Source organism: Rhamphochromis sp. 'chilingali' (assembly GCF_963969265.1).
Source record: "Rhamphochromis sp. 'chilingali' genome assembly, chromosome: 17".
Classification (NCBI taxonomy): Eukaryota; Metazoa; Chordata; class Actinopteri; order Cichliformes; family Cichlidae; genus Rhamphochromis; species Rhamphochromis sp. 'chilingali'.
This window is the reverse complement of record NC_137944.1, coordinates 11,447,188-11,469,109: the sequence shown is the minus strand read 5'-3', so window position 1 is coordinate 11,469,109 and position 21,922 is coordinate 11,447,188. Positions and strand designations below refer to the sequence as shown.

The window sequence follows — 21,922 nt, the reverse complement described above, 5'->3', positions numbered from 1 at the left end:
ATTAATGTTGAATTCTCTGGCAGCTGAGCTATTCCCATGTTGTTGCAGTATATTAATGACTAACCTCGTATTGTGGATGGATTATCTCAGTTGTTCTCCTGACTGAAGTTTGGTCCGTTTACAGCATCCTGCCATGCGATTGCATTTGTCTCTAACCATGAGGAACCTTCACGTTAACTTTTATAAGTGGAAAAGTGTTAGTGTTCGTCCTCCAGCTTCACTGTTTATGTTATGCTAACATAGCTGTGTCGCTAGCGATCACGTAGCACATCATTATATACCAGCTAGCCCAACTTCAGTAACCCTACAAACGTCACTGCTGTTTAGTTTCCTGTCTTCATTTATGTTGGAAGTGATAGCAGAGCTGTACGTTTGAATTTTTTCAGAAATCTCTCAGTCAGAACATGCTATATCATGCTTAGGTAACTAGCGAAACTAGCGAGCTAACTTCCGCTAGCTTCCTGCTAACTTCTAACTCCGTTAAATGTAATAACTTTTGTTTTCATGGATGCCTGGAAGTTAAACTTTATAGTTACACCTGGTAAAGCAGCAATGCTGATCGTTTTATTAAAGATCAAAGAATTTAGACAGTTTTCAACTCTCAGTGATGCTGCAGTGTTGTTTGACCTGAAGTCAAATATACGGAGTTTGGGACCCAGATTACTCCCAGATTTAAGAGCATCTTAGTCCGACAAACACGACAATAACAACGGCCGCTTGCATGTTCTGCAAAAAAATGTGCTTTGTTGTGTATCTGACAGACAAACACCAAACCAGTTCCACATCACGGAAGTTGCACCATTTTTACAAACCAACAATCGGCCATGTGCGTATGAAAACAAAGGCACTGCGCATGCGCGTTTTACTCCCATTCTATCGCGATATTTCATTTTCCTATCGTTGCCTAACATTATACCGGTATTACCGTGAACGGTATAATATGGCCCAGCCCTAGTGTCCAATAGTTTTTTTGTTTTTTTTTAAGCAACATATGGTATTGATGTGACGAGTTATCATTTTCTTTTTTTGTAAAATGTAACATTTATAAGCCTCTCACTGGGACTATGAGCATGAACGTGCATCACTTAAATGTCATTTAGACTTTTGCGAACTTTAATTATAGCCTAAGGATTATGAGATTACACCAATCAGCCACAACATTAAAATCCACGCCTACCTTGCACAGTAGTGCAGGTCCCCTTAATGTGCCTAGAAGAGATCTGGACTCATGGTAGTACCCTGTGGGTTGTGGGGTGGGGCATGTTGGTCATATTCTTTCAGCCGTTCTTGGACATGTTTTTTTTTGACTGGACTTTACTTTGTTTTGGAGCCAGGTGCAGAATAAAATACATCTTCTATTACTTAAAACTTCTGTTTAATTGAAAACGGGATGAAAATAACAGATTAAAAGTTTAAACTGAGAAGTTTGACTGCTGTTTGAAAAATATGTGCTTGCTTTGAATTCAGTGGTAGCAACATAGTTCAGAAAATTTGGAACCGGGCAGCAAATTGTTGCAGAAACAGTGCAATGGTTAAAAACTGCTTGTGTCATCTCACAACTAGGATTGGATATGAAAACATACAAATTGCATTATTGGTGTCTTTCAGGCAGTTTGGTAGTTTAGTTGTGACACACACATATGGCGCTGTCAATTAACAGCATTTACCATAAATCCAAAGCACATCCATACAGGGGATGATGATGATTTGAGTGACGAGCTCTTTGCCCTCTACTGCGTCAGGCTTTTGAATTTTATGGTCTGTTATCTCTGGTATGTCTGGCTTTTAAAGGATTTTTTTACATTGAGACTACATCCGGGAAATTTTAAGCAGCGCGTTGTATGGAACAGCTGTGATTGGCACATCATCAGATAGTAATTTAAGGTGCGATTCATATGCTTTTGCTTTGTGGAGTATACAGTTTCTGTATCTGTGGCTCGCATTCACCAGATAAAAGCCGCGGGCCTCTCAACTTGCGCAGCTCCAGTCATTGTTAGTGGGAGATGGACATGCCTTTATAACAGAGACAGCTACAGCATCCTATAAGCAAAAAGTAAGCGTAGCTTTCAGCAACAAATCAGATTGTGGCCACAAGAAGGAAAGGAGAGAGACCGATTTACTTTGGTACATTAACTTATGTCTGTATTTAGCTTCTCCTGATGGAATGCCACAGGTCAAGCCTAACATTAACTGGCATAATGTTAGCTTATGATCCTCTGCTCTTGTTGTTTATTCAGCGCTTGTCTGTTGTTAGGAGACGGGAGGGTCACATGTTTAATGTGCTGACAATATGTAAGTGCAACATTATCTTGATGTTCATGCCCATTTGTTAGAGCCTTAACTTCATTTCAGGAGATGAGGTTTGAGATGAGGAGGAAGAGGATGACGTTTTATCCAGATGCTGGTTGTGCTCTCTCAGGTTTTCACTTCTTTGGTGAAAGATGATAAAACATAGCTATTATCTTTCATATCCAGAATGTGAAGCTGCAGATACAAATTTGTACTATGGTGGTACATAGTGTGTCATACATAGTATGTCATGCCTTTGTGACATACTTTGTATGTGGCCACTCTCTACATAAAACATGATTGGTGGAACAGTGATGTTCATCTCGGCCACTGTATTCAATACAGCAGGCAACATGACAGCTTCCACAAACTGGGGCTCAATCCTGAGTATTTAAATGGATCAATTCTTTATATTTATGAGTAATTACAGAAGCAGGGTTTGATGTCCAGTGCGGCACATTGCTTTTTGATTGCTCTCACTCGCCAGTCAGCAGTCTGGAGTGTTTTCATGTAAGCTTTTTTAGTATTGTTTTATGCTTGCCTCAAACTTTAAGTGAGGTGCTTCCAAAAAAAAGAGAAAAAGAGTGAGCGGAGTCGGGCCATGCTGCACAGTGAAAATTAGACTTGTAACTACCAAGATGAGCTTTATCCATCATTTGCTCCTAAATGGACTCATCTAATTTAGATTAATTCCTGCCACAGAAACAAATTCAGTGGATCCGAGTTGTGCGTTCCCGGGAAATTTGGAAAATGTCTGTATTTTCATTTTTCCGGCAGCTATCATTACAGAGTGAAATTCTGAGAGCACATTATTGAAATGCCAATACTTTACAGTCATTACATCGGTCCAACAGTAGTTTGAAAGGTCTGTTTCATTTCCCTTCACCCTTTTCTTGCTCTTTGTGTGTCTTATTTTGTGTCTCACCGAGTGATTGTGTGTGTTTCTTTATTCTTTCCTCACCCTTCTCTGTTTTCTTTTTGCCCTCTTTCATTTGCCCGTGCGCCTCCCCTTTGCCTTTATGTGGCAGAGGAACAGCTGTCTCGTGCAGGGCATAAGGTTGGCCAGGCAGTCCGGCTGCAGGCTCCGCAGAGCTCGAACACTGAGCTCATTGTCTCACATACAAGCTCGCACACACACTCCCCTGTCCTACTCACACACAAGCCACATGCTCACATCCATTTAAAAGCGAGGCAGGAAGGAGTAGGCAGCTGAACCCACATTAGCTGGGTTTCCATTGAAGTGCATCAGCGTGAATTATGACATCTGAAATTGGAAAAAGCTGAAAGTGAGGAGTGCAATATGTGAAACATTTCATCAGCAACTTCTCAGAAAATGCCCTTTACAGTGTGTGCGGGGTGATCTAACACTGGGATGGTTTGGAGTAAAAATCACAGTGATCTCTTTATAAGTAGCTGTAAAGTGTGCATGTGGTCGTTTCTATGAAGATGCTGGACTTCAGTTTAAAACTCCAAAGAGGATTTTCTGGTGTGGTCTTCAGCTGGTGTGAGATGTGACCAGCATTAGCTGCAGGCAAACAATTTGCTCACCTCAAATCTATCCTTTACCTTTTGTCAGCCTTTTGTTTCTCTAACAGCGGCCTCTTCTTTTCTCTCTCCAAGCCAGCTGAGAAAGGAATTTTTTTTCTCCCCACATCATTTCAGATGCTTTCTTAAAGAAGGCGCCCGATTGTGCTAGTCACCCAATCTCAATTTTATTGTGACATCTTCTTCCAGTTTCCTCCAGAAGACGTGTAAACACGATTAGGCGTGTTGATTTTTATCTTTGATTCCTTTATGACTCTGAGCTTGAGCATCGCTCCAATTTGTAGTTCATTTCCACCGCCTCGACTGGAAGTCTTAATTTATTTCTGATTTTATTTCCTCTCATTTGCAGATCCCCCTCAAATTGTTTTTCCTTCTGTTCATATCTTCCATTCAAGCAGTTCTTTTCTCTTTTTTCTTGTTTACACTTCTACACGTCTGCCAGCTCTTGCTCTCTGGGTGTCTTTGTCCTCTTTAAGGCGAAATTAGAATCATCACCTGCTTTTGAATGAATGAATGGCACAAACTCACTTCATACATACATATATATTCATTCATATATATATATATATATATATATATATATATATATATATTAGGGGTGCAACGATACACAAAATTCACGGTTTGGTTCGGTTCGATACTTTGGTGTCACAGCTCGATATTTTTTCGATACAAAAAATGTTCATGCTTTTTTAATTTGTCATTTATTAAAATTATAAATATATATTTTAACTCAAAAGTACAGTTTTTAAATTTAGTGTTGCTGAAACAAAGTAATAAAAAAATAAATCTATCTGATCGAGAAATCACTCATCTTTGGAAAAGAGAATTTATTACAGAGAAATGGCTCTTTCCAAAATAAAAGCTATACTATACGCTTCTTCTGGGCTATATTCTCAGCAGCATATTAAACATATCAGGTCCCCATAAGGAGAATCATGTGCTAACGGCTGTCTAAATGACTCGGGTAAAGTTTGTAGCATGCATGCTTGTTGTTTTTGTCTGCTTCCACTTGTCTTTGCACTAGGATGATGTTGGCAATGTGCAGTCATATTCATTTTGTTCCCACTAGTGCTGTCAGCGTTAATCTGAAATGACGTTAACGCCACAACACGGCAAATCTCCGTTAACGAGCTACCGCCGATCGCCCCGTGCGTGGGGCTGGACGGCCAACACGTTAACGAGCTAACTGCGCTAACGCAGTAGTTCCCACCCATGTAATTGAGCATTGCGTGGCACATCCAACATACTGTTTTACCTTTGTCCATGACGCGCTTACCTTCAGGGTCATACTTCACATGAAGACCAAAATAGTTCCAAAGGCCAGATCTGAATGAGGGTGGGGGAGGTTCAATTTGCCATGTTGCAACGAGCTTAACTTCTGTCTTGCTAGCTTGGGCTGCGCTCAGTGGATCTGCGCTCACAGTGCAGCCTAGGCGGAGTAGTCGAACGCAGATCCACTGAGCGCTCAACACAGACAGCATCGTCAGAATAAAAGTTGATAAAATAAATTAAACTTTGTATTGTATTGTGATGTTAGTTAAAGCAGGGGGGGATGCTAAATTGACCATACAGAGCTGTTTCAAAGTTGTCTTTGGTTTTTTCACCATGTGACTAACAAAGTTGTGTTAATATGCTAGGTGGGGTGGCTCAAAATGAGACACACAGCCATCCCTGTATGTCTTTCTCTATAATTCTATCTACTATACACACAGAGAAATACCAGCTGTCTCTCTGAGCATCTATCAGTCTTTCTTTCACCATTCATGCTGCCATCCTTCTAACCATCATCCTGTCTCCTCTCGGTACAATCTGTGTGAGAGTGTCTGTCAGAGACAGAGCAGGAAGGCTGCTGGTAGATAATGTGTGCAAATTTGTGAGGGAGCATCCTGTTCTCTGTAACAAGTACACAGCGCTGTTCTGTCTCCTCTTCTGCCCGTTCATCTCCTTTCATCTCTCTAAAGCTGTTGTCCTTCCAAAAAAAGAGAAACCCCTTTAAATCTTCATCCTCCTTGATTTGCTCTTCATATCCTTCATCCATCTATCCATCCATCCTTCCATCCGTTCTTGCATCCAACTCTCGCTTGGCTGAGGGTGGTGTCGTGCAGAGAAGCCGTAAATAATTTATCTGCCTTGGTTGTTCTGCCCTGCACTGCTCCCCTCTTTTGGATGAAGAACATTTTGAGAGGTACACGCAATCCACACAGGCTCTGACAGAGGATTTGATCAATAGCCTGCACAGCTCTATTGATTAACACGTGTAGTGTATGTCAAATTATAAACAGTTGTATTTTGTTGCTGACTTTGAATGCTACAGGAATACAAAAAGATGCTTAGTAGCAATGTCAGGCAGGTTTCAAGAGGATGTGGGCAAGGCGTGCACCACAAAATACTTCCTAAAAAGAAAAACAACTTTGAGATATTACAAAACAGCAATCTTTGGTTTGTGCTGACTTAATCATTCTGAGCTTAATCTGACTGGGTGAAAATCACAATATAAGACGAGTAGATTTGGAATATTTTACCCCAAATTAATGCAGAACGATTGGAAGCAGCATCATGCAATAAGCTAGTTATTGAGACACGCTCATGAATACAGCTTACAGATGCAGTTAAATGGAAACAGAAACAGCCCCAAAACTCTAAAAATTGCAAAGGTAAGGAAGTTAGAATGTAGTTGTTTCACTTCTTTATTTCTACCTTATTTAATGAGTGTGTCCAGTTACAAGAACTCGAGAACATTTGTAATGTGTAGGGTTTTTTGTTTTTTTTAACTTGTTTACACTTTGCCTGATTCTTGCTTGGTTCCCTCTGGTGGGCAAACTGTGGCGTGCCAACACTCAAAACTTGGATTGGGGGTGTTTCTCCCATCTCTTCTTTACTTTTTAAATTTTGGTTTATCGGTTGTTATAAATCCAGACACTGATACATCGGAAAACGGCTAATATGTATTTGGGGCGACCGTGGCTCAGGGGGGTTGGGAATCGCATCTGTAACCGGAAGGTCGCCGGTTCGATCCCTGGGCTCTCTGTCCTGGTCGTCGTACTGGTGTTGGCCAGAGGGGCCGATGGCGCGATATGGCAGCCTCGCTTCTGTCAGTCTGCCCCAGGGCAGCTGTGGCTACAACTGTAGCTGCCTCCACCAGTGTGTGATTGTGAGAGTGAATGAATAGTGGTATTGTAAAACGCTTTGGGTGCCTTGAAAAGCGCTAGATAAATCCAATCCATTATTATTATTATTATTATTATTATTATTATCATTATTATAATATTGTCTCACCAATAAATCGGTGTGGTTATCAGGAAGGAATAGCTTTGGGGAAAAATGGTATTCCGACCCTATAGCAGATTTCCAAAGACTTTAAGATGTGGTTGCCTAACACACATTGGAGATGTTCAGATACTCAGAGTTGGCTTTGCCTTTACGTTGCCACACGTTGGTATACCAGTAGTGGTGTATATGTCTGCTGATGATGAACAGTACATATATGGCAAACAAGCTTTCACGTAAGACAGAGGCAGTGGTGGCTAATATCATTCCTCCCACACGCCATCACCACTTTATCATATAAATACAGCCCTGAGGCCACGTTCTGCACAGCATCTGTGTGTAGTCTACTGTCATCTATTCAGAGTATGTGATTGTAGCTCAGAAAGTGAATCCCCCTGAAGATGCCAGGAAAACTTTGTGAAACCCTTTCAAGTCAAAAATTACCAGTGGACCTAAATCCTGTCCACATAAAACCAGAAGGCTGAGTTCAAAAAATATATATATAAATAAAATCTTGGTGAAACACACTATTATTCAGTATTTCAGCATAGGAAAATGCAGCCTTTAATCAAAGCAGACAGCCAGCTATTAAGACTAAAGCACCCTCCCAAATGGACACACAAGTGTTATTTGTTTAGCATGAATGGACAAATGGATAAAGTCACTCTTTACGTTCACTTGGGAGCAGTTTTTTCCTGCCGTGAAAAATGATGAACGTTACAAAACCAAAGATTCGCTGTTGAACGAGTCGGAGTAGTAAGAAAAAGAGAAAAGAGAAGAAAAGATGAGACAGCTCAGAAGTATAGGAAACTTATGTGAAAAGTCAATGTATCTTTCAAGAGTTCATCAATCATCCATACACCAGCCTATGCATTCTTTATTCCTTTTTCTTCTCTTTCCCCTCTGCTTTAGAGGGAATATCTGCCCTGATCACCCCAAGTTTACCTTCCAGTGGCAGTCAAGGAGTACTCTTTGTCCCACCAAGCACTCCTGAATGCAATTTGTGGTCCATCTGCGTTCAGGTTTTTGTTGGGACAGCGTGCAGAAAGGGGGTTTTCACCCTCCACAAACGTGCTACCGTGTAGTCGTCCAAAATTCCAACCACATGTTGTTGGATGCAGATGGCCTATGCATTGGTTGAATGCTGGTTGTGTGATAAGTAGGTCGTAATAAAGAAGGGGCGTGCCAGCGGCATTCATCGGGGACCAGAGAAGCATTAAAAAAATCATCAAATATCAAAAATGAAAAGCAAAAACAGTGGCCGCAGTAGACGCTTTATTGTTTTTGACATTCGGTTTAACTTTAGCTGTTTGTAAGCTAGACCGGTTGTCAGATGTTTTTGCCACTGCCCCAATCTGACAACAAATACTCGCTGCAGGTAGATGCCGAATGCCTTCCCCGTAATTCTACTCAAGCGTAAAGGAGGTCATGTACGCCCACTGTGAATGACCATCATTCAACAGAGATTGTCGAGCACCAGCTATCACCCACCTATAGCGCAGTCTTGAGATTCCTTTCCAGGTGCATGAAGATAATGGTGGGGTGTGTGATGGTGAGGTTGGGCAGCGTTAGCGTTTAACACCTTGGCCCCCAGGACGACCTCCAAGGAGACAACCACACTAGGGGTTAAGTACCTGGGACTTCAGGTTCCATCAGTTGTTTTGGAGCTCAAGAAACTCCTTGGATAATAAGAGGTTAAACATCTTCTCTAACCTGAAGGTTGCTCTTTTCAAGGACTCAGACTACCATGACCTAGATGACTGAGAACCTAAATGGACATTAGCTCAATTGAAAACCCATTAAAATGACATTTTTAACTGTGTCTGGGCTTGCAGCACAGTCAGCCAGGACAGGACAAATTTCCTTCACTTAAAGTAATTCTCCAAGAAAACTTTAAAATGTTAAATACTATTAGACCTGACAACTCTCTAACGAACAGCAAACCAAACTGCATCATTCAGGAGCTCCAACTCTGCTGAACGATAAATATCATGAGTTACTTTTCTTTCAGGGCATTTTATGACTTGATCCGGTTGTAATGATCTCTTGATCTTTTGTCTCTTTTTTGTGTCTGATTATTACCGAGCTTAATGATACACTCCAATTTCCCTCCCACTTGTGCAATGGATGAATTCAAGTTTCTTTGTTTCCTTATTCTGTGATCCAGAAAATATTAGATATTATGTCATCAAATGACTTCTGTAACTGAACTGTAATTGCAAATGGGGGGAAATAATTGGTTTGTACAAACACATGTGAAGGTGAACATATTCAGTGCAAATTAAAAACATCTCAGTTCATGTAAAAAGTAACTGCAGATGGAGTGCACATGAACACCGAAAGGGAGCGCATCAGCTTTTGATGTGTGTGATCATCTCAGACATTTTAATGCTGGAGAAAACGACTTTGAAGTTTAAAAGGCTGAACACAGCTTCTAACAAGAGAAGCCTAGCAAGAAATGTGCTCTGTATCCCAAGATATCCCTTTCTAAAACTCTCAACTCTGTTCGAGTGTGAAAATCATGACGGACAACTGTGTGACACCCAGCTGTCACATTCCAAGAGGGAGCTCCATCGCTGGGTGATGTAAAGCTGACGGGAGATGCGTGTCATAATTTGCAGGGATGGCCAGAGCAATTTGACATGGAAGACGGACAGCACTCATCCTTCCTTTCCCTTAATAGCTCTGTGACCAGCTTCTGACATTGAAAGACACACGCACAGTCTCATACTAGCCCAGATTTCAATCCCCGACCCTATTTGTTTTATAGAAGCTATTTTTGCTGTGTTGCCCTGGGTTTTATAATTTCTCAGATTGAGAACATTCAATAAACATGCGGTCTTACAGCACATAATATAGCCTGAAATACTGTTTTCAGCATGCTCTATGTAACTTTTACATAACACACCCTTTTATTGTAAATGTCTGACTAGATTGTAAAGTAACTTTAAAAAAAAGAGAAACCTTTCCAGACTCTCACTGTGACTTCTGACACCCTGTGGACTAATTTCTGTGGGAGAGACTTTGGCTGTGGTGATGTGGTGCTTTTCAGTGCTTTGCCTCATTGCCTTTCTCCTGCTCCTTAAGTCAGCTGTGACCAATGCTAGCAAATGTTAGCTTTGAAATGGAGTCCACTAATTACCAACTGGTACCCAATGCAGACCATAACACAAACTCCAAATTAGGAGAAGACCCCCCCCCACCAAACACTTATGCGTCATGTACTATTTTGCTAATTATGTTAGCGGGCAAGCAGGCTAAAGTTAGCCAGCTAGTTGCTGCATTGGTTATCAAGCAATTTCTTAGCATTAGGAGTTATTACCTAGGGTTTTTAAACATAATACTACTCTGTAATTACGTGAAACTATTCGACCATATTCAAAAATAGTCTTTCACACCAAGCTACCCTCAAATGTCTTTTTTGCACTAGGTCAGATATAAAATCAGAGTTACATTTATTGCTCAACAAGGATGCTGTCAGCTGGCTAGCTGTAACTTAGCTAGACAGCAAGTATCTGAAATGGGTACCTTCATGAAGAACAAAAGTATGTTTTCTATCTAATGAATGTAGAAAAGTTTGTCTTTTTATAGAGTCGTTGTCTCCAACAATGAAAGCAAACTTGGTAGCAAAGTGGTTTACAGCAGCGGTCCCCAACCTTTTTTTGCACCACGGACCAGTTTATGTCCAACAATATTTTCACAGACCGGCCTTTAGGGTGTCACTGATAAATACAACAAAATAAAACCAGTACCGGTACCCAAAAAAAGAAGCTTTATTCATAGGGGCAATCGTGGCTCAAGAGTTGGGAGTTCGCCTTGTAATCGGAAGGTTGCCAGTTCGAGCCCTGGCTTGGACAGTCTCGGTCGTTGTGTCCTTGGGCAAGACACTTCACCCGTTGCCTACTGGTGGTGGTCAGAGGGCCCGGTGGCGCCAGTGTCCGGCAGCCTCGCCTCTGTCAGTGCGCCCCAGGGTGGCTGTGGCTACAATGTAGCTTGCCATCACCAGTGTGTGAATGTGTGTGTGAATGGGTGGATGACTGGATGTGTAAAGCGCTTTGGGGTCCTTAGGCACTAGTAAAGCGCTATATAAATACAGGCCATTTACCATTTACCATAACGCACGAAAAGACCCAGAGAAACAGAGTTAACGATAAAAACAATAAAAAATAATGATATAAACAGATAAAACCCCGTAAACCCTACATTTCACACCCGAGCCTCAACTCTCGTGGCCCAGTACCAAATGACTCATTGACTGGTACCGGTCCATGGCCCGGGGGTTGGGGACTGCTGGTATACAGTGCTTTGTTTTGGTCGCAGGCAGATTACCCTATTTGATCGTAGTTTCCATGGGGGATTACTTGTCTGCAAACGGAGACTGTTCCCTTCAGAGTACAAGGTTGTTCCTTTTGAATGACTTTGGCTGCATTCTCAGTTTCCAGTTTGTGTTGCACTTTTTCAAGCTTTACTGAGGGTAGGTTAGTAGTCAGTGTTTGTGGAGATGTTGGTGTCTTCCATGCAAACTGCAGGTGATCGCAGCAGTCTGATAGTAACTAAAGCTATCGCAAGGAGGTTTTTGGTACAACCTATTTCACCTAAGAACCTCCAGCAACCACCAGCCAACTGGTCAGGGAACACACATTTTTCCCTCAAGACCGGTGGTTGTATGTGCATGAGCAATGTGCACATGACGCTAAACAAGAAACCTCAATCATGCTAATTATGTTGCAGAACTAATTATCTTCCAGGAATTTTAACTTCCCCTTTTGAATTATCCTGTAATAGCTCCTGTAATGGTTTTTGTAATGGCTAATTATTTATATTTTTATTTTATGTGGTAGTTTTTCCTGCCTGTTGATTCCTTTCTTTGTGTGCCTTCAGGTGTACCAGGGCCTGGACATTGTCACTAATAAGGTGACAGCTGAGGAGCGCAACCAATGCACACATCACATGATCGGCTTTGTGGACCCATTAGTGAGCACCTACACGGTGGTAGACTTCAGGAACAAAGCGGTGGCACTGATATCCTTTTTGGAGCCATGTGAAAGCATGGGAGCAGTGTTTTCCATAACACCTCTTACCGCATGTTACAACAATGCCCCACCCCAATTATCAAGTACCGGTAGTAACTGCAGAGAAAGAACTGATTTCACTCTTAGTAATTGATTTTTGTAAGTGTGCACGCATCCTTGTTTTGTCATTGTGTCTTGCTGCAGATGTTGCAGTGAAGATGAAAAGCGAGAGATCTCTAGAGACTGTATTTATAGAGGAGTCTCTGTGGTAAATCTACACACGGTCTGGGCAGTCACACCCTCCTGCAGACACTGGCCGTCACACAGATGTGGAGAGAGGAGGCGATAACTAGAGAGAGGGTATTAATAGATCAGGATGGGGTGCACGCACACACACAGACACTCGCTTTTCTCTCTCTCACCCTCACCAGCGCAGCGAGGGGATGCGGTAGCTCCAAGAATAGGCTCAGTGCACCGCGAGCCTGCTGGTGGGAAAGAGGGAGAAACGGGAAGAGATGAATACAGATTAGTAGAGCTGGAGGATTTTAACTGAAAATCAGGAAAAAGAGGAAGGAGTGTGCAAGATGGTTAAGACGCCTAATGGGTGTAATGACTCTTCATCAGCCATCAAGCCTTCTCTCTACATGCCGTTCACATAAACTCTCTCCTTCTGGACCTCCTCCTCTGTGGCTCTGTTTGCTCAGTTTTCCATCCCTCTTTCTGTTTTCTCCTCCCTTAATTTTCCTCGCTGTTTGCCGGCAGTCACCCTCACTCCTCTGCAAGTGATGAGTGACGATGGCTGATGGGCCTTTATCTTGTTTGGTCGGGTATTTATTTAATCATCCCAGAGTGGAGAAAGTAGGCGACCAGAGGGAGGGAGGAGGGGAGAGAAGGCAAGGTGCAAGATGAGAGAAGATGCGACAGAAAAAGAGGGAGAAGGAATAAGGTGTGGCACACAGGCTCTGTCTGTGTGACCTGCAGGTTTTTTTGAAAGGGGACCTGTTATGCTTTTCTATTTTACAATTACAATTACAAAAGAGGTGGGACGAATTTAAATAAAAACAGAATGCAATGATCCTCTTCGCCTCAGTCCATTTTAAACAAGCTTTGCCCCAAAGAAGATGATGATGGTGCAGGATCATGTTCACATGCGGTTTCTTCTTTGCACGATGGAGCTTTAACCTGCAGTTGTGGATAGCACAGTGAGCTGTGTTCACAGTGACAGTGAGTCACTGAGCCTATGCAGTGATTTCCAGGACAGATTCATGCCGATTTTTTTTTACGCAGCATCACCTGAAGGCCTGCAGATCACAGGCATCCAATGTATTTATTTATTTAGTTAGTTTGGCCTTGACCCTTGCTCACAGAGACTTCTCCAGATTCTCATAATGTTTTGATGATTTTGTGCAAGGTAAATGAGATATACAATGTCACAATTTTACATTGAGGATTATTATTCTGAAATTATTCCACAATTTGTAAATAATCTTGTTACTTCTGCCTCTCTAAAACAGTCATTTTACACCCAATCATGTTACGGACCTGTTGCCAATTAACCTCTTACGTTCCAAAGTATTCCTCCAGCCTTTTGTTGCCCAAGTGGTGGAAATTAAAGGAGACACTATAATTCTGATTAAGCTGAACTAAATTGCTAATATTAAGTTTACACCTCTGACATTTGTTTCAAAGCTGTCTACTTTTTGGTCTTTCAAAAGTTTCAGGTTGCCCAGGTGGAAGCATTTCTATTGCTTATATTTTCTCCACAACAGTCTGAAATACATTCGGCAGACCATAAATAGTCTTAAGCCGGGGGTCAGGAGGTGTAATGGGTCATGACATGAGAGGCCTACTGGGGTAAGAAAGACCAGAATCAAAGTTCTGCAACACAGATTTTAAATTCTTTCCGAGACATAACCATATTTTTTGCTTTTTTTTTTTTCCTTATTGGAAAGCTCCACATCTTTAGGCTGAGGACATTTATTCAAATGACACAGTACAAGAAGTTTAAAGCTGACATAGCCAGATTTCACACTCCAGATGTCAGGAGAATCGTCCAGGCCTGGAGCGTGCAGGAGACAGGAAACCTGAGCCCAGTTGCTTTCTCTGAATTTACTGGACTATTACCTGCACTGTTCCTTCATGGGGGCAATTGGACGTCAAATTGGGCACGACCTTTGTACTCAGGAGCTGGCTGATTTAAGAGTATTTTGTGTTGAGCTAAGACACCAGATTGTTTGATTCTCACATAAACCTCCTCTGAATAATGGCTACAAATGTTCAGAGTCAAAATAGCAACATAGATACAAGTCAGGTTTTTATTCAGATTTGTTGTCAATATTAACCATAAAAATCAGTGCTGTCAATAGATTAAAAAAAATTAACTACTATCGCACAATTTTCTGTAATTAATCGCAATTATTTGATCAATAGCCTGACTGCAATTACATTTTTTCAACTTTATATTTAAGCTTGTAACTGACATTTATGCAATATAATGAAGTAAATGCAGAAACAACACAGAGGATGTATGCTTAAATTCAAAGAGAATTTCAATAGTTTTCTTCAGTCTTTTAGCACAGGTTCTCTCCTCTGAAATACAACTTTTTAGAAAGTTTAAGTATTCACTAATATATAATATATATTAGTGCTCTCAAACAATTAAAATGTTTAATCAAATTCATCACAGGGTTACTGTGGATTAATTTTGATTAATCACGATTAAATATCATTCATTTTTATTCTACATTAATCATTTTGCATGAGCAAACAGACTGGAGAAAAAAGGGAAAATATACGCACTTAACATGAATGTTCAAGATTTTCAATAAACATGTTAACAAAAAACTCTGTAGACATTTATCCTCTCTCTCCGTCACTCTTGGAGAGGCACTTCATGTCCTTGAAACAAGGAACCAAATCTATGTAAAGCTCGTGTTCTCAACTACATTAACAGGTCTGCAGTTTGGTGCAATCCACTTGGTAACTGTGTCAGTCAATATGTCCGAGGTAGACTAATGAGCCCCCGAAGCTCCGTGAGTGGTTTGTCGCAAGCTGGGTGACACGTTAGCCAAAGTGCTAGCAGCATCCCCGACTAACGTGTGCTTCGCGTTAATGTGATATTTTAAGCTGGAAGTGTTCGGTAAAAAGAAAATTCCTTCTTGCACAATGTGCATAATACTTTATGTCGGTCGACTGTTCCGTCTTGTTAGTCTGTTAATACTCAAATTTCCCATCGAGGGGGCCAGTGTGCGTTTATCATCTACCAGACCCTGTGCACGAGAAAATGCTAATTTCCTGGTTTGAGACCGGATGTGGGGTTGTGCATTTCCGGTAGCTTTACTTTGCAGTCAATCGCTACTGCGAAGATTTACTCCAAAATCATGTCCAAAACTCGAAAACAGAAAGATTGCGTTAAGTTACAAAGAGCAGAAGGTGGGAACACTCACTGCTGTTGTGTCATGAAAAAAATCTAATGATCAATTTTGACGTTTAAAGAGTTTAGATCGATCAGTTGATTACGTCACTCAACACAAGCAGAACTGCATTACTGCAGCAGAAGACACATCGTCCACATTCAGAAGCACATCTCTGTATAGTGACTGGTCTTATGATTTAAACAGGCAAATGTTCAGCATTCAAACTACAGGTGAAGAATAGTCAAACCAGATGTTTCCCGTTAAGTCGATATCAGCTAGTCAAGTACACACCTACACAACATGTTAACAAACCGTGAAAAAAAGCCACACAAAAAATGAATCATTGCTGGTAAGGGTTTCTATACATTAGTATTTACGAAGGGTATGTTGTGACTTACCTTCAAAATTACAGTGGTCCCTCGCTATAATGCGGTTCACCTTTCACCTCGCTGTTTCGCGTTTTTTTTTTTAGTGCAAGTTTGCATGCTTATTTTTTTTTATGTCACATTGTGTCCTGATCGCTGCAGACAATCTCCTCCGTGACGTCTCTCCTGTACAGTACAGAATCGCTGCATCGATCACTAGCAGTGTGACTCTGAAGTGCAGTGCTGTATGTCCACGATGTCCACGAAACGTTTTGCACCGTCAAAAAATAAAATTGGCTACTTGATTTCACCTATCGCTGGTTATTTTTAGAACATAACACCCACAATAAACGAGGGACAGCTGTTTACAGATACTGAGAAATATAACATTTGAATCCCTTTTCTCTTTTGCTCGGAGGTGCGGGGGAAAAAATATGGACAACTCGATGAACATCATTTACAGATATATTGGGTAAATGCCCAAGACATCTATAGAAATGTAAATCGCCGCTTGATTCATTCATTTGCTAAACTTGTTTTGGACCGTAAACCAGGCGCGAATAGGACACCGGAAACAAAGCTCCCCACAGGAGTTTCCGCACCGGAAGTAGCATATGCTAACGTGCACATAGTCTATTGAGCTGACTTTTTTTTTTTTTTTTTTTATTAGTAAAATTAACATACAGACAAAATGCACCATATATTACACATTTAGAGAATAAACATTCCTTACATATTAGCAACTTTCATACATAGTGAAAAGAAAATATAAAGATGGGGTCACTTAATTTAACAGAATATTAACTCACTAAATCAAAATCTTCCACAAAGAAAACAAAAAAAGCAGCCTTTTTCTTTTTAACTAAAGTCAAAGATTTAACCAACAGGTTTAAGTCGTTTTTCCAGTACGCTAGCGTTGGTTTGGTCTTAAAAAAACGACATTTATTTATAAATTGCTTGCACAAGATTAATAACACATTAACACCATAATTAGCTTTCTTTTCTTTCAAAAACACTCCAAACATTATCATATTTAAGGTAAATGGGGTAATTTGAATCCCACTGGAATAAAGCCAGGTATGAAAATCCAACCAAAATATTTGTATGAAATTGCACAAAAAGAATAGATTGTCCAAATCCTCCTCTTCTGTTTCACAAAATACACAATTACCAGTTTCTATTTTGAATCTATCACCAAGGAGTCTATTTTTCGGGTAAATTTTATTCAAAATTTTAAATTGGACTTCTTTCCCTTTAGAAGGGATAGGGAAGGTGATATAATCAGTTCTTATTTTTTCAATTTCTTCCCTTTGGAAATCTTTTAATATGTAATTACGTCTACTATTGAGCTGACTGGTTCAGCTGCCCGTCACTACCAGATCAACTGCTCATTTGCGCATGTTCGAAGGTAACTCTACTTGGACAAACTGCCCGAAATGCGTTGACGGAAACATTTCAGGGATTTTGAGCCATTCTGCACTCCAGATGCGTTAATTGTGTTATTATTATTATTTTTTAAAATCACGTTAATCGTGATGATGGCGTAATCTGTGATAACGCGTTAATATTTGGCAGCACAAATAAAAATACAAACAAATTTCATGTATCCATCCATTAAGTCCAATAATATTTGAGTGTTTTGAAATACTACTGATGCTGTTAACTTCAACAGTAGCATAAAGGGAAAACCCAGAATTCCTGAAATACTGGTTCATAAAGTTTTCATTAGGAATATGATGTATTCACTCTTTCTACCTCAATTAAACAATAATGATATTTTTAATTACTTTAGATTGTACATGAATGCACAACAATGTCCTGGAATTGTTAAGCCATGCAAAATACGCTGGGATAAACTTCTTCCTTGACACATTCCAACATAGATGACATGCACAAGAGGAACAAACTGCCAATCATTGTTGGAGGAACAAACTATTACATTGAGTCTCTGCTGTGGAAAGTCCTGTTGGACACTGGCGTAAGTGTCATAGATGCTCAACTTGAATACACCGCTCTCTGTCCTTTCTGTCTTTTGTACTGTTAATCTCTTAAATGTATAAATGTCTTATTATCTTTACCCATTTTACTTTTGATAACAACATTAAGCCAGAGTGCTTAAGCTTTCGCAGCTTGAAGATAATGTAATATTTCACTTTAGTTTCATTTCTTCATGCTGCATAGTCATTTACTGTTAATAAAACTGCCACGGGTGCTTTTTCTCATCTTAATCTCTGTTTTCATTGCACATTACTTCTGACTCTAGGCACCGCTCTAAACGGACCTTGTAATGTGTTAAAGATTTGGAAGCAGGAGCTTAATGGCAGTGTTCGAGGGCAGGTTTTGCAAATACAACTTGTCTCGCAGCAGGAGAACGAGGAGCCGGGGGACGGAGGGGATGGGTCTCCGAACAGGAAGCTCGAGCTCGAGAAACTGGGAGGAGCTGAGTTGCATAAACGACTGGCCGAGGTGGACCCCGATATGGCTGCCATGTTGCACCCAAATGACAAGCGCAAGATAGCCAGGTGATACAGCTGGTGAAGGGTAATCTGTCAGTTTTAGTGATGTGGATGTTGTGTTGGGGCATGTGTTGTGCTCCATGATGTGTAGCATGCACTCTGGCCTCAGGTTAAGTTACCCAGTTCTTTAATATGAGCTGGTAAGGATGATCTTTTCCTCTTAACCTGAGCACACAGCCACAAGTTTGGTTTCGATTTAAATCTCAACAGGTCGAGAGTTTTGGTGTGTTGGTTTTTGAAGCTCACTTTGAAAGTATCCTGGTGAGAAAAGGATTGAGAGATTGTTTGTTCTTCATAATTATTTGTATTTTTTCTTGTTTTATGTCTTCATTTTTCTGAAGGATATGCCCCTGGTGCAGCAATAATGAACATTCTCACCACTTTTAAATTGTATTCTTCATTTGACCGGATTGTTATGTAATTTCAGTTTACCCTCCCAGGCCTTATAAACAAGGAGTTCAATAAAACTTCATAGTACATGTGGATTTCAAGTGTTTGATTTGAACTTAAAACTTACACAGGAGTCTGCAAATCCACAAAGAGACGGGGATTCCACATAGCCGCTTGCTGGAGGAGCAGAGGGGGCAGGAAGGCGGTGATGGTCTTGGGGGGCCGCTAAGGTACAAAGACCCCTGCATCTTCTGGCTGCATGCTGACATGGAGGGTAAGGAGGGAGACTTGTAGATGTGCTCTTTGTGTGGGGGAATAAAACAAGCTTTGAAATGTGGAAAGTGTCTTTATTTCCATGCTACATTTGTCATATCTACTTCTTTCTGTCCTTCAGCTCTAGACAAGCGGCTGGATGCTCGTGTAGAAGATATGTTGTCTGCAGGAGTGATACAGGAGCTTAGAGACTTCCACATCCGATACAATCGACAGAAAATCCAGGACAACAGGTAAGGAAATAAGGTGAGGTGTCCGCTCACCTGAATGAACGCAACCAACCAGATCCTGTTCATCCTGATGGTTTTTTAGGTTATTTGTTTGTTTTTTTCTCCTGTCAAAGAAATATGCTGTTCTAGATAAAGCCCACAGTGTTTAGACTTCTGTTCTTGTGGGACTAATATTATTCTAGAATGTCCAGTAATTATTAATAATAAGGGATAAGCCTATTTATGTCTGACGCTACCAGGGGAGTCTAGTATTTTCTGCTAATTATTTTAGTGCCTCCAAGAATTTTAATTCCATGCTGAAGATAACTCTATAATTGTATTCTTGGATTGTACTAGAAGAATTTTTATGATTAACAGCTCAAAATAATCCTTTTTTTATACAAGCTTTGGATTGGTTCCTTTCTCACTTGCCCCCTTTTCCCCTTTTGTGATTGGCTACCTCTCACAAACAGAAAGTTATAGATTGGTGGGGCTTCTGTTCCCACAGCTAGTGCTACAGATGTCCATAATCCTGAGATGACTATATTAATGATATGTGCTCTCATTGACATCATAATTCAATAACCATCTTCAATAAGTTAAACTCAACTGGCCCTATACAAAAATATGTTTTCTTGAAATTAGGTTAAAACAACATTCTCTGTCAGAAACAATGCCATCTGATAAACAAAAATTAATGTGGAGTAGAGTGTAGAATTCTCGAGCGATCTGTTAATATTAGCGCAGGTTAGCTAGGTTTCAGTGTAAGCTCATTTGATGCTAACTTTAGCTGAGGCTTGTTAAGAGGTAGAAAACAAAATATGTTACCATATTTGGAAAAGATGGTAAAATGGTAGCGCATGGGAGTCAACACTACAAGGGGTTGCTAGTTTACAGTATACTGTAAATTAAAAGTTAGCTTGCAGCTAGCACTGTTAAATCAATTGAGATGTTAATTTTGGGAGGGGAAAAAGGAAATTAAATTATGAAACTGAAAATTAAGAGTTGTCATTTTTTTAAGCCTTTCATAGTTTTCACCATTTTGTTTAGTACAGCTTGTGCATCATTAGCTAACACTAGTATTAGCTAGGTAGCTCATGGCTTGCTCCAGGCTAGCTCCGGGCTATAAGTCAGAGCTGATAGAAAATTAGCATACTAGTTGGCCAAGTTATAAAAACATCAGATTCTAAGGACAGCAGTTTTTGACATTTGGCTTTATTTTTTTCTTTGGAGTTGTGCTTCTGTTTTTTTTGTTTGTTTCTTTTTTGGGGGGGATTGCCTTGCAGTGTTCTCAGGTAAAAGCACTAACCTTGCTTAATTGACAAGACAGATTCTTCAGGGTTTATTTTTATGTTCAGCAACACTTTCTTTGGCAGCAACTATTCCCCACTATCTCTACCAGGACATTTTTAGATTTAGCTCTAGCAGCTACCTACTCACCATATGCTGCAATACACAAGATAACCTGCATTTTATTTATTGTATTCAGTTTCCATATGGTATTCGGATTTTTTATATATTGTTTCCAAGTAGGCAGGTAAAAAACGATTCATGCTATTCTGAGATTTAACATTCGTTGTCTTTATTTTGTATCTACATCACTACATTACATTTTTGTTAACTTTGTCTTTCCATGTCCTGTGTGTGACATGAAATGTGAAGACCAAAAAGAAAGAGAGATGTGAACACTGCTGTGTGTCTCTGTTGGCAGTCGATATTGATAGTGTATGATGGGGTGTGGCTGCAGGGAGTTGATGCACTGGTGGAACGTTGCCCAGGAACCTTCCGGTTCCCCTCCCTTTCGTTTATTTCATCACCCTATCTCACCTCCCTCGTCCTCCTCCCTGTCCCTCCATCTCTGCCTCTATTGCCCTCTGAGCAATCTGATCATCCATGCACTTTACCCCCCCCCCCCCCCCCCCCCCCCCTCTCTCTCTCTCTCTCTCTTTCTGTCTGTCTTTCTCTGCTTTGCCCTCATGTCTCCATCCCCAGCTGGCTGCTGTGGCCAGACATCAAGGTCAGATCTCCACCCCCTTCCCTGCCTCCCTCTCTTCCTCTGTCTTTCTTTTCCTCCCTCCATTGACTCTACATTTCCTGTGCTCAGACGCTATTCTCAAATTTCTGTCTCTGCCTGTCTAGCCAGATTTATTTTTGTTATTTCCTCTTGTTGTTTCTCTTACAAGCCTAGAAATTAGGGACCTGAAATAATCCTTTTTATTCTAATATTTGCTGTGCAGTGTATTTGAGGAAGAGAATTAGATAAAAGCAATTTTGTGTGTGTGTGTGTGTGTGTGTGTGTGTGTGTGTGTGTGTGTGTGTGTGTGTGTGTGTGTGTGTGTTTTATTATAAAGATATCTTATTTGCATTTCAATGTAGAAACCTTACCTGCAAATAACAAGTAAAAGGACACAAAGTGCAAAATGTTATTATTCAGTTATTAGTTCTGATATCTGGTACAAATATGGGTGGATACTCAGTTAAGCACTTCTTACATCTTCAGACATCAGCTAGTGAAGGTGAAAATTCCCATAACAGGTAGTCGCCAAAGTAGGATGCTCTTTCGCTATGTGGATTTGCTAGAATCTAAGCCCAGACTGCACATATGGAGCATTTCTAAGCAATAATCAGACATTTGTT

General features: G+C 40.6%; 1 protein-coding gene across 3 annotated transcripts in view; it reads left to right on the top strand.

Annotated features, from left to right (window-relative positions):
* Positions 1-21,922, top strand: part of trit1 (tRNA isopentenyltransferase 1) — a 48,343-nt gene that overhangs the window by 12,323 nt on the left and 14,098 nt on the right. For 2 of the 3 annotated variants that reach the window (XM_080862373.1, XM_080862374.1), the window contains exons 2-6: positions 11,986-12,129; positions 17,780-17,875; positions 18,262-18,419; positions 18,935-19,077; positions 19,198-19,309. In XM_080862373.1, coding sequence (XP_080718499.1) covers positions 11,986-12,129; positions 17,780-17,875; positions 18,262-18,419; positions 18,935-19,077; positions 19,198-19,309 — 653 coding nt within the window. The remainder of the gene's footprint in view (positions 1-11,985; positions 12,130-17,779; positions 17,876-18,261; positions 18,420-18,934; positions 19,078-19,197; positions 19,310-21,922) is intronic. The other variant, XM_080862375.1, reaches the window with a different exon arrangement.